Source organism: Phascolarctos cinereus, unplaced genomic scaffold (genome assembly GCF_003287225.1).
Source record: "Phascolarctos cinereus isolate Bilbo 61053 unplaced genomic scaffold, phaCin_HiC Scaffold_1;HRSCAF=81, whole genome shotgun sequence".
NCBI classification, from domain to species: Eukaryota; Metazoa; Chordata; class Mammalia; order Diprotodontia; family Phascolarctidae; genus Phascolarctos; species Phascolarctos cinereus.
In genome coordinates, this window is record NW_027555514.1 from 248,078,651 (window position 1) to 248,091,432 (window position 12,782).

The 12,782-nt window shown below is 37.8% G+C and overlaps 1 protein-coding gene across 1 annotated transcript in view; it reads right to left on the reverse strand.

Annotated features, from left to right (window-relative positions):
• The window catches only part of LIN7A (lin-7 cell polarity scaffold A), a 189,995-nt gene that overhangs the window by 72,963 nt on the left and 104,250 nt on the right, over positions 1–12,782 (reverse strand). The window contains exon 4 of the mRNA XM_020993472.2: positions 9,507–9,716. Within this exon, the coding sequence (XP_020849131.1) occupies positions 9,507–9,716 (210 nt within the window). The remainder of the gene's footprint in view (positions 1–9,506; positions 9,717–12,782) is intronic.

The following is a 12,782-nucleotide window of genomic DNA, read 5'->3' on the forward strand; positions in this document are numbered from 1 at the left end:
AGTCTAAGAGCAACATTGATAGATAGTGAACATATGGAAAAGGGTGACCAGGATGTTGAAGGAATCCCAGAACAATGCCACTAAAGGATCATTTGAAGTAAATTAGGGATATTGAGCCTGTGAAAGACTTAGGGATGGGATCTTGGTCTTAGACTGAAGAGCAGTCCTATAAAGAAGGATCTGCTTGCTTTGGCTTTCCCACAGAAAGCAGGACAAGGACCCATGGGTAGAGCAGTCAGATTTTAGCCTAATATAAAGAAAAGTGCATGGCACAGTAGAAGGTACACTGGGTTTGAAGTCACAGTACTTTACCTCTGTTCACCATCCAATTTAACCCTTCATTTTAAAGATAAGGAAACTAAAAGCCAGAGAAGTTGATTTGTTCTACAAGGAGGAAGTGCCAGAGGCCAGATTTGAATCCAGGTCCTTTGATTCTTGAACTGTTGCTCTCTCCTTTGGGATATTGGGCAAGGCACTCTCTGGGATTACAAAGTGAGAGGTTTGAATTAAATGGCCTCTCAGGTCCTTTCCAGATCTAAATTTATGCTCTAACACTTTAATTATTCTGTTGCTGTTGTTCAGTTTTCACTCCTGTCCCATGCTTCATGATGCCATTTGGGGTTTTCTTGACAGAGATACTGGAGTGATTTGCCATTTCCTTCTCCAGCTCATTTTACAGATGAGGAAACTGAGGCAAACAGGTGACTTGCACACGGTTATATAGCTTGTAAATGTGTGAGCCCAAGATTTGAACTCAGGAAGATGAGTCTCCCTGACTCCACACCTGGCACTCTATCCACTCTGTCACCTAGCTGCCCTATTAGACTTGAAAAATTAAACTTGTCCAAAAATGGTATGGACTTCCTTATAAGTGACAATATTTCCATCCTCTGAGGTCTCCAAACAGAGGCTGGATGTCATTTATCATGATATGGAGATTTACTCTTCAAATAGGGATTACGGTAGATTATCTTTAATGTCTCTCCGAAAGCTAACATTGTTTGCTTCAGTTGTTAATCTAACAGCCACCATTTTAGCTAACTTGGATTAAGAATATTCACCCCTCACATGGTAAAGGTATTTGTGAATGGACAGAGTTTCAGAACAAGATCACTTGATTTGATCCCTGTAATGTATCTCTTATCTCACTTTTGTGCTTATAAGCCAGTTAGGATTCTGAATACAGCACATCACTGCTTTATTTAACACAAACTATAAGAAAAGGCTAGGGCAGAAAGGATTCTGGGAAGATGGTGGAGTAGGTCAGACAATTTCAAGCTCTCAAGACTTTTCTCCACAAAAGAGGTAAAATAGTGCCTCTGGGTGAACATGGAGAGGTGAAAATAAGTAAGAGTAAGGGCAGAACAGGGGTCCTCCTGGGACAATTAGAGATCTGAAGAAAAATCTCACTACAAGATTTCCTCCCTGTGAAGAATAAACACCAAGGGGCAATCTGCTTTAACAACAAGAGGCAAGCCCTGGGGTTAGCTGAGTTGGGAGGTTGCCTCAGTCCCAGCCACTGGAACTTTTGCACCCCAGACAGTGAGTTGGGCGTCTGAGCTAGACCAAAAAACTGACCAGAAATGCCAGATCCAGCTGTACTGTGGAGAGAGGTGGGAGTGAGAAGGAACCAGCACATACTTGGTATGTGCAGAAGCAGTGCTGTGGGACACCACTGGCTGTTAGCACTTACAGGAGTCTGGAAGTCTTGGTTTGAGAGGGGAGAACTGAGGAGGATCAGAGGTCAGAGGCATCATCCCCCCATACCCTAGGACTAGAGGTGATTATAAAAACTAAACTATTACAGAATAAAAATGCATGGGCAAAGGAGAAAGAATTCAACCACAGAGAACTATTATGGGAATAGAGAAGACTGGGTTTCATCTTCAGAGGAGAATACTGAAGCAAAGAAACCTCTTCTATTCCAAAGAGTAATATCAAATGGTCACTTGCCCGAAAAGAATTCTTTGAAGAACTTAAAAAGAGTTTAAAAATCAAATGAACGAGATTGAGGAAAACATAACAATAATACAAGAAAAACAAGGTTATGAAAAGAAAGGCAACTAATTAGAGGAGATCCAGAATCTTAAGGAAGAAAACGACTCCTTGAAAATCAGAATAGGGCAAAGAGAAGCCAGCGAAGTTGTAAGAGATGAAGAAATAATAAAAAAAATATATAAAAAATGAAAAAATAGAGAAGGTGAAACATCTCATAAGAAAAACAACAAATCTGGAGAACAGATCAAGAAGAGAAAACATAAGAATAATTGGACTACCTGAAAGCTCTGATCAAAAAAACAATCTTGATACAATAATATAAGGAATAATTAAAGAAAAGTGTCCTGAAGCATCAGACCAAGAGGGGAAAGAGAAATGGGAAAAAATCCATCAATCACCACCTGAGAGATCCTATGACGAAAACTCACAGGAATATTATAGTCAAATTCTGAAATCCCCAGATCAAGGACAAAATATGAGTAGCGAGAAAAAAAAACCAATTTACATATGACAATACCATAACTAGAATCATACAAGACCTAGCAGTGGTGACACTAAAAAATGGCAGGTCTTGGAAAACTGTGTATTGAAGAACAAAAGAACTGGGCTTCCAGCTGAAAATACACACAGCAAAGCTAAGCATAATTCTGAATGAAAAAAAGGACATTCGATCAACTGTCAGACTTTCAAGGACTTTGTTGAAAAAATTCTCAACTCAATAGAACATTTGACACACAACAGCCAAGAGAAATATAAGTACATACCAATGCCCAATTACAAGGGACTAAATTAGGATAGAATGTTTACCTTTTATGCATGGAAAATGTAAAACCTATGTCTAAGATTGTTACTAGTAACTAGGTAACTTATAAGAAAGACTGGGGTAGACCTGAGTATGATATGAGTTCAAAAAGTAAACTCTTCAAGAACAGTAAAAGAGTAATTATCTTTTACAAATGAGGTGCAAGAGGAAGAACCAATACAGAGGAATTAGATGGGAGATGGAGGGATGTTAGTTCTGGAAACCTACTTTCATTGGGAATGGGTTTAAGAGGAGAAATACATATGCGTCTAGAAGAGTATAAAAGTCTTCTAAAATTAGAAAGAAATAAAACTCTAAGGGGATAGGGATTGGGAGAGGATAAAGGAGGGATCTTTAGAGGGGAAGGTGAGGGAATAGATTAAAAAGGGGATATGTAGAAGGGTGTTTAGATTTAAGGGAATGGGAGGATAATGGAGGGATTCTTGAGGGGGTGGGTAGGCTAAGTAATAGGAGGACAAAGTAGCAGGTAGAAGTAAAGTAGAAGAGTCAGGAGGGATAAGAAATAAGAGAAAAAATATATATCCACATTTAATTGTAGCTTTTGGAGTGAGGATGGGAGAAAAAGAACAAAGTAAAAACTGTATAGCGGAGAACAACAACAAAAAAAACGTACAAGGAAGCAAAGAAAAGATGAACAGTTCTCAACATAACATGTAGTACAGGCTTTCTTGATACAGAAATGTTTTGCTATATATTTTGAATCCTCTTATCTTCTGCTGTGGGTATGGCATGCTTTTTTTTTCTTTTCTTACTTTGAATTTGTTTTAATATTAAAGTTTATGATATGTTTTTTTCTTTTCTGTATTGTGCATTTGAGTTTTGGGGTTTGAGTCCAAAATAAAAAAAAAAAGAATTAAAAAAGAATAAAAAAAAAAGGAAAGGATAGGCTAGGCAGCACAATGGATAGGGCGCTAGCTGGGAAGTCAGGAAGACTCATTTTTGTGAGTTCAAATCTGGTCTCGGACACCTAATCCAGAGTCATAACTGGCTTAAGGTCCCTTTAAAATGTTCACATCCAAGGCTTTATATCTCTCTTTGCCAGGAGGACTATAATGGATACACAGAGCCAGCTGACGCCCTTCTCAAGTTCTCATAAAACACATTGTGGGGATCCCTAACAACCTCTTTGTACTCATTCTATGAATTGAGAGGGTTGAACTAAATAAGGTTTCATAAGGTTCTTCCCACCTCTTGATTTATGAAGCTATAGACCTTGTCCTAAAGTATCCCTCATAAAGTCTCCCAGCCTGCCAAGTTATTAGGAATATTTTTGGATGCTACCACAGTGTCCAGAGGAAGGACCTAGGTACTCTGAAGTCAGGGCCTTTCTAGTAAGACTAATAGATGCTCGTCTCCTTGGTGTGACTTGAAAAGTCATTGGAGCCTTCTTACCCCAAAGTATCTTTCCCCATTCCCTTGTCCTGATGCCTAAAATTCTGCCATTAGCAATGTATTCTTTTGGTTTTTCAGCAAAACCTCTTTTAAGATGCAAAGAGTCACAAGGTGGGAAATCACCCTATACTGTGACCTGTTAAGACCTTTTGGGTCAAATGGATAGTTTGTTTTGTGTTTTAGGTGGTCCCAGGGGATTAGAGAAGAATTGAAAAGGGAAGTGAGAGAAAGAAAGAAAGGAAGGATGGAAGAGAGGAAGGAAGCGAACAAGGAAGGAAAGACGAATGCAAGGGAAGAAGGAGGGAGGGAAGGAGCATTTATTACTACGTGGCAGGCACTGTGTCAAGTACTTTACAACTATTATCTCATTTTTATCTGGACAACAACCCTGGGAGGTAGGTAGTGTTATTCCCATTTTACAGTTGAGGCAACTGAAGCAGACAAAGGTTGAGTGACTTGCCCAGGGACTTCTGTTAAGCAACTTGTCACACAGCTAGTAAGTGTCTAAGGCTGGATTTGAAATCAGGTCTTTCTGATTCCAGGCCCAGCACTTTATGCCACTTTCCAGCCCAGGATAAATTTTGCCTCCTTTAAGATTTTGCCTTTGCCTAAGATTTTTTCTGCCAATCCTATGTTAAAAAAAAGTAGATTAAAAACTACTTTGGCATGAGGGAAGCTTTCAGCAGAGACTTATAAACTCGTCTTTCATCTTTTCAAATAGTAGTTGAAGGGGCTATGTGCTGCCCTACTTTACCCACATCAAGGTCTTAGCTCTTGGTTACCCTGGCAGCTAGCTGGTATAGTGATAGTGGATTGAACCCTGAACTTGGGAGTCAGGAAGGATTGAATTCAAATCCTCCCTCAGACACTTCCTAGTTGGGTGACTCCAGGAAAGTCACTTCACGCTGTATGCTTTAGTTTCCTCATCTATAAAATGGGGATAATAATAGCACCTTCCCCCCAGGATTGTTGTGAGGATAAAATGCGACATTTATAGTGTTTTGAAATCCTAAAGTTTTATAAAGTTTTTATGAATGTTAATTATTACTTTTAAAATTTACTTTCTATTTTGAAAATGCAGTTAGTTTACTAAGGACCTACTCATAGTAACTCACATACTCAATCAGTAACTGATCTCTGAATCCACTTACTACCTCCATCCATCCACTCCCATTGTTCAAGGAATGCTTTTTTTTTTATGAGGATACAATCGGTGTTTTAGAACTATCTATTAATTAATCAGCTATCTATATTTGTTGTGATCATTTCAGCCCCCTAAATTCTGAAATTACTTCATGGGAATTATTAGATTACTAGAAGACATTGTGGGAATCCCTAACAACTCTGTAATTGTTCTATGTAATGAGAGGGTTGACCATTAGAAGATCAAGCATCTCAATCTTGCCAGATGAATGAGTATAGGGTGACCTCCATGCTCCCCTACTCCCCAATATCATATAACAGATTATCTGAGGAATGATCTCTGGAGACCCACACCCAAACATGTACCCCCAGCCATCCACATTGACTCATACTCACAGGATCATGGATTTAGATCCAGGTAGGACTTCACAGGTAATCTATCCTCTCCACCCCTCATTTTACATATGAAGAAGTGGAGGCATAGAGAGATCACACAAGAAATAAGTGGCATACTAGGATTTGAGCCCTAAATCATTTGCTCCCACATACAATTCTTCTTCCACACAATTGTGCTATTTTTTGCTTCAATATCAATCACTCAAAATCTAACTTTTCCATCCTTCACACTCTGAACCTTATCCCAACTCCACCTGCTTCATCAGACTCCAAGGGAGTATGCAATCCTCTATGGCTCCAAGGTTTGCAAAAGGGGAGGAATGTCTCATGGAAAGGGGGCTGAATTTGTAGCCAAAAGTCATGGGTTCCAGTACTAGCTCTGTTATTTCTTATGTGTGTGACCTTGGTCAAATTTAACCTCATTGGGTTTCAGCTTCCTCATCTGTAAAATAAGGGTGGTTGAACTATATGGCCTATATGGTCATTCCTAACTCTAGGTCTGTGATCTGATGATGACCCAGCACATGCTTTATGTTATTCATTTGTTATCTCTTTTTGCTTTCAAGGATGCTTTTGATTTGTTTCTAACCAAGCTCCACCTATATAAAAATGGTGGACGTAGGAGGGTACCTGACAAGGATCCCATACCACCATCATTCCTAAAGGAATAATCCTTTGTCAACACACAAACAAGTATAGGAAATAACACTAGTAACATCTAGCATTTATAAAACATTTTGTTGTTGTTATTCAGTCATTTTCAGTCGTGTCCAACTCCTTGTGACTCCATTTGGGGTTTTCTTGGAAAAGATACTAGAGTGGTTTGCCATTGCCTTCTCTAGCCCATTTTATAGATGAGGAAACTGAGGCAAACAGGGTTAAGTGACTTGCCCAGGGTCACACAGATAGTAAGTGTCTGAGGCCAGATTTGAACTCAGGTCTTCCTGATTCGAGGTCCAACTACCCACTGTGCTTCCTAACTAAGATCTATGAAACACTTTACATACATTTCCTAATTTGATCCTTATTATAAGCCTTTGAGAAAGGTAGCTATTATTGTCCCCATTTTAAAGATGAGGTAACTTAAGCTGTGAGAGTCATAGATGTACTAAGTGTCTGAGGCTGGATTTGAACTGAGGTCTTCTGATTCCCAAGCCAGTGCTCTATCCACTGTCTTTGGAAATAAACCCTTCCATCTGGTTCTAGCAGACCAGACACAATGTGCTCTTTTTGTTTTGTGGTCAGTATACAAACTGCCATTCCTATTAGAGGCAGAAGGCACAGCTTGGGGACCATGGAACTGGCCTACCTTGACCCTATCCTTCCACCCATTTAGCTCTATCCTCCAGCCCAAATTCCTTTCCTGGGTGGGGAACTACTCAGGGTTTACAGTTTCAGCAGGATGCACAGTGAGATACGTGGAATCGATTTACACTTCTTATCTGCTAGACCTGTGTGATTGTTGTGTGTCTGGGAGGTTTAAGCTTGGAGCTAGGATGCGTTCAGTGACCTCACAGCTTCCATCTACCTGAATGAGTTTATATCACTCACTACCTGTGGCTATCACATCTATTACTCTTTGCTGGTGATTCTTGTCCTTAAAATTACTCTAAATAGTCTAGGACTGTGGATTAAGAAATAGCCAAACTTCTTTTTATTTTCATAGTCATTGTGATGATAGTTTTTTTTTAAAATCTTCTCTGTATATTCACATAATCAATATATTCAGACATTCACACATAATTTGCTTTAAAAACTGTCTGACCTAGTATAGCAAGCCTTCCATTATCATCTTTGGACAAAATAATTCAACTCTGAAATAAGTTAAAATTTGCTTTTGAAAATTCAGGGGTGTTCAGAGATCCATTAAAAATTTTAAAACGTCATTTTACATGATCTTACAAAACAGGAAATAAATTTCCTATCAAATTAAATGAAACCAGCCTCTTCTGCAATTGGGAAGGAGGGATTGTAGTTTTGAAGCATGTGACACAGCATTAGAATCCTGAATAGTTTAGGATGTCATAGGTTTATAATTGAGGTTCCCCCCATGTAAAAAAAAAAAAGAACTACGAGAAATTATAGAACATCCCCAAAGTTTTTATGCCCTTTTAAGCATTTAAAGATGCACTAAAACTTTTGGGACACCTTGTGTAATACCAGATTTTAATTGTGCCTTATTCATTTCTTTGCTATTGTACTTTGTAAACAGGAAATATTAACTGGACAACTTCTCTGTTCTTTGCTACTGAAATCTTGAGTTCATTAAGCAAGACAGCCAAGAGGTAAGCAGCAGATTGTTCATCCTCTTTTTTCTCACATCTTCGTCGGTAGATTTATACTTGGCACTTGTGAAAATGATGAGAAAAACTATGATAATTATCGGGTGCTCTGCTAATTGTGGGAGCCATAGCGTGTACTGTGCGTCCTGGTGACAACCATAAAAACTTGGCTTCTGAGTTCCCACCGCACAGCTTTAAATGACATTTTGGTTTATAATTTGTTACGAAGATTTTCTTTTTCTTTTCTTTAAGGTTGGAGGAAAGAAAAGGGAGAGAAAAAATGTTTTTTAATTGAAAACTTTTTTTAAAAAGTAGATAACACCTGTATATATATATATATATATATATATATATATATATATATATATATATATAGACAAGTACCTGACACTTTTACATAACATGGTTTCTCTCTAGAATCTTTGTCTGGGTTGAAAGAAGGTCAATATTGAGTAGGATTACTTTTTTTTTTTTACTTAAGCTTCAACAAACCCATAATTTTTACCAGGATAGATCCTCTCTCCACTGGCATTCTATACCTTTCAAGCCTTATTAAGCAATCCTCATGAATAAGTTTGGAAAAATTAACCACCTGGTGGTCAACCATCTGGAAACATGCCTCTCTGAATTTGGGAAGAATGGCCCTCCCAAACTGGAAACACAATCTCAACATTTTGCCAGAGCTTGTGTTCTGCTGATATAACCTGCAGGAAACCAACCTCTCTCCAAATCATGAGGCATCAGGGGAAGAACTTGTTGTAAGATTAAGTACTATAATCCAACTGGAGAAAATCTCCTCCCATATTTGCCATTTTTTTATACGTTGGCCCTTCAGGACACTAAGACTGCTCTCTTGCTTTTTAATGTAGACAGAAATCCATCATCTTAAATGATCCCTTTCAAAAAATGTATATTTGTCTAGAGCAGGAGTTCTTAATCAGGGGTTCTCGGATTGCCTCCCCCAAGTAGATAGATTTCAGGTGATCTGTGAACTTGGATGTGGAAAAAAAAAGTCTTTATTTTCACTGATTTCTAACTGTAATTTAGAATTTCCTTCAATATTAAAAAACCACGTCATTCTGAGTAGTATATATGTTTCACCAAACTGCCAAAGATTTATGTCTAAGTACCATTGGTCTACTGTATTTGGATGTATTTTTGTTTAAAAAAAATGCCATTTATCAAACTCAGGCTTAGTTAGAGGATTGTAAAGAAAGAAATTCCATATACAGAGACACTCTTTCACTCAAGTTCTTATGCAGTTGAATGAGAAGCGAACCATAAAATTATTGTTAAGCGTTTACTATCCTTACTTATTTCACACAAAATTGTTGTCTATGCCAGGAATTCTAGCTCCAGTCAACAGGATATACTAGGATTTCAGAGGTGTCTGTAATAATTCCATGGTTAGATTTGGGGAAGGAAGGGAGGGAAATTCTCAGAGAAAATCCAGGGTAATCATAAGAACATACCACTCCATTCACTGACAGCAGCTGGTCTCCTCTTTTGAGGCCTCCATGTCTTTCAGCCACCCCTCCGGGAATGATGCGAGAGATATAAATGGGGGAGTTTTGTTCCTTTCCTCCCATCACATTAAAGCCAAGGCCCTCATCAGTCTTGGGTAGTTCCACTACTCGAGGATGAGAATGACCTTCACTAGCTGCAAAAGCTGCGACTGTTGCCTGAAAGACAAGATGGTCATTTGGCAATGAGATTAAATGCAAACCAGGGTACCAGTTTTACAGCAGGTAAACAGCAGCTATTCAAGCTAGGATAGCATTATCCTGGGAAAGAAAGGGAAGGAATGTGACTTTTCACTATTTAGATACCAATTATGCATTGGGATTTCTCCTCCAATGCCCTCAGTTCCCTTACCTTCTTTTTTTTTTTTGCCTACAAAAAATCTACCCTTTGAAGAAGAATGGTATGGTGGGAGAATGATTAGACTGGAAGACAAAGGGCTGAGGTCTGAATCCTGGTCTACTATGTGCGCTCTTTAGGTGTTTTGGGGCAAATCAATTAATTTCTATGGGCCTCAGTTTTCTTCTCTGTAAAATGAAGAGGTTGAATTCAATGATCTCTGACATCTCTAAATCTGTGATTTATCACTCCAGGTCCATGTCAAAAGGCACCATGACACCCTCCTTAATGGCCATAGCTGGAATTGATTTCTCCTCACATGATACATCACATATTCCCTGGTATTGAGATAGCTGTCTTATCTCTCCTAGTAAACAATCAGCTCTTTGAATCCAGCTAGGCATCCCACCAGAAGCACTGGGTGAATGAACTATGTGTGTATGTGTGTGCACACGTATGTGTTTGTATATATATGATATGTATATGTATTTGCATATATAGGTATGTATTTGTCTGTATGTATATGTGTATATGTATGCATATATGTGTATATGTATGTATATATCTACATATATATTTATATGTTATACCATTTACTGACATTCCCAGACTGTTTATTTATTGATTGCATTTTGGTGAGGCAGTCAGAGTTAAGTGACTTTCCCAGGGTCACACAGCTAATAAATATCAAGTGTCTGAGGCCGGATTTGAACTCAGGTCCATCTGACTCCCAGGCTGGAGCTCTATCCACTGCACCACCTAGCTGCCCTCTGATTATTAATTTAGTAAATTTCATCCCCCTACCTTTTTGGCAAACACTGATGAAGTCTATTGGAACTAGTAGGTTCAAATACTTCGGTTTTATTTGGAATTAATTTGGACTCACTAGAAGTCCTGCATGAAGGAACTAAATATGTATAACTTGTATCTTTTACTGACATTCCCAGGTTATTAATTTAGTAAATTTCATTCTTCCCCCTCAACCTTTTTGGTAAATACCAATGGTGTCTATAATGTTACCACTTAAAGCAACTCTAGATTCAAACACCTCAGGTTTATTTGAAATCAATTTAGACTCTGATAAGATAAATCTGGCATCTTTATATTATTACATAATATTATATGATAGAAATCTGTTCTGAGTTTCCCCCCTCCCCCACATTTGTAAATATTTTCACCCATCTTGTTATAATGAATTTAGCAAAAGGAGCAGCTTTCAAATATTACCTAAAATAGGAAAAAAAGTTAACACCTTGATCTTTCTTTCTGAGCAACAATTATTGTAATAATTGAATGCATATTTATTATTTATCTTTTACATTTTCCAGTATGTTTATCATTTTTTATAACTTCAAATAATCAGATAACTTTACTATTTTTTAAAAATTTATTTGTTTGTTTGTTTGTTTATTAGGCAATTGGGGTTAAGTGACTTGCCCAGGGTCACACAGCTAGTAAGTGTCAAGTGTTTGGTCTGAGGCCGGATTTGAACTCAGGTCCTCCTGACTTCAGGGCTGGTGCTCTATCCACTGTGCCACCTAGCTGCCCCTAACTTTACAACTTTTGATAGAAATCCAATTCATAAGGTCGTCAGTTTAGATCTGGAAGAAACCTAAGAGGCTTCCAAGTCCAAATTCCTTTATTTTACAAATGAGGAAACTGAAGGCTCAGACACTAAATGTACCTATATATACTTGGTAGTAAAGCATATGTATACTTTATGTATACATGTATTTTAGTGTATACATATATATATATGTATACTTTATGTATACATGTATTTTAGTGTATACATATATATATACTATATACTATATATATTATATATTATAGTATTATAGTATAGTATACTTCATATACTAAGTATATACTAGGTATATACTTAGTATATGAAGTATAAGACACAGGATTCAAACCCAGTTCTGCCTGGCTTTAAATCCAGTGCTTATCCATCATCCACTCTGCCACTAACTTTTTGTGACCCTAAGCCAGTCATTTCTACGTTACTGGACCTCAGTTTCCTGATTTGTAAAACTGAGAAGTTTGGATGAGATGGCCTTAGAGGTGTCTTCCACCCAGGAATCTAAAACCCTATTACCTCAAAGTATGGAAAGTTTCTTTCAAGAAAAGAGATTTTCACTTTTATTTGCCCTTCATAACTTCCTTTTGATTACCTGTCCACTATGGAATGATTTATTAAACATTTGTAAAATATCGATCCCTGCTCTTTAACATTCTTTCCCCCACCTGATCTCATTAACATCAATTTAGCATTATGCTAATGTCTTCATTTAGTGACAGGGAGTGAATGATATGACAGTAGTGGCTTGCTTTCAGCTTCATGCTTTGGCTCATGCAGACCTTGCCATCATGCATGGGTTAAGTGGCTGACGGATGCAGTGCAGACAGCCCAGAGACAACCAGGAAATACTGTACTATTGGCAACATGGTGCTGCTCTCCTGCTGTTCTACATGAATAAGAAATGAGAGTGGTAAAGCAGTACATAATTCTTGGCAACCTTAATTACACCACGTAGAAAACGTGTTTTTGTGTTCCATCTCAACATAAACAAATCACAATCTAACGAGAACGATATTCCATATTTGCTTGACTATACCTTATGGATCTACAGCATTTATTTAAATTTTTGAATGTGAATATGAAGGCCCCACAAAAAGGAGATGAGAGAAAGCAGATGAAGTTTAGCTCTCAGATAAGAGATGATGAAATGCAGAAAAGAATTAATGGGGAGAAAATCCTTGCTATTTTTGCCTTGTCAGACAGCTAGCTTTCCTGGGGGGAAAAAATACATACCTTTTCTAAAATATGCTGAATTTTTAAAAGGCTTGGTTCATTGCAAATTATTTTGAAGGTCATGGTTTACTAA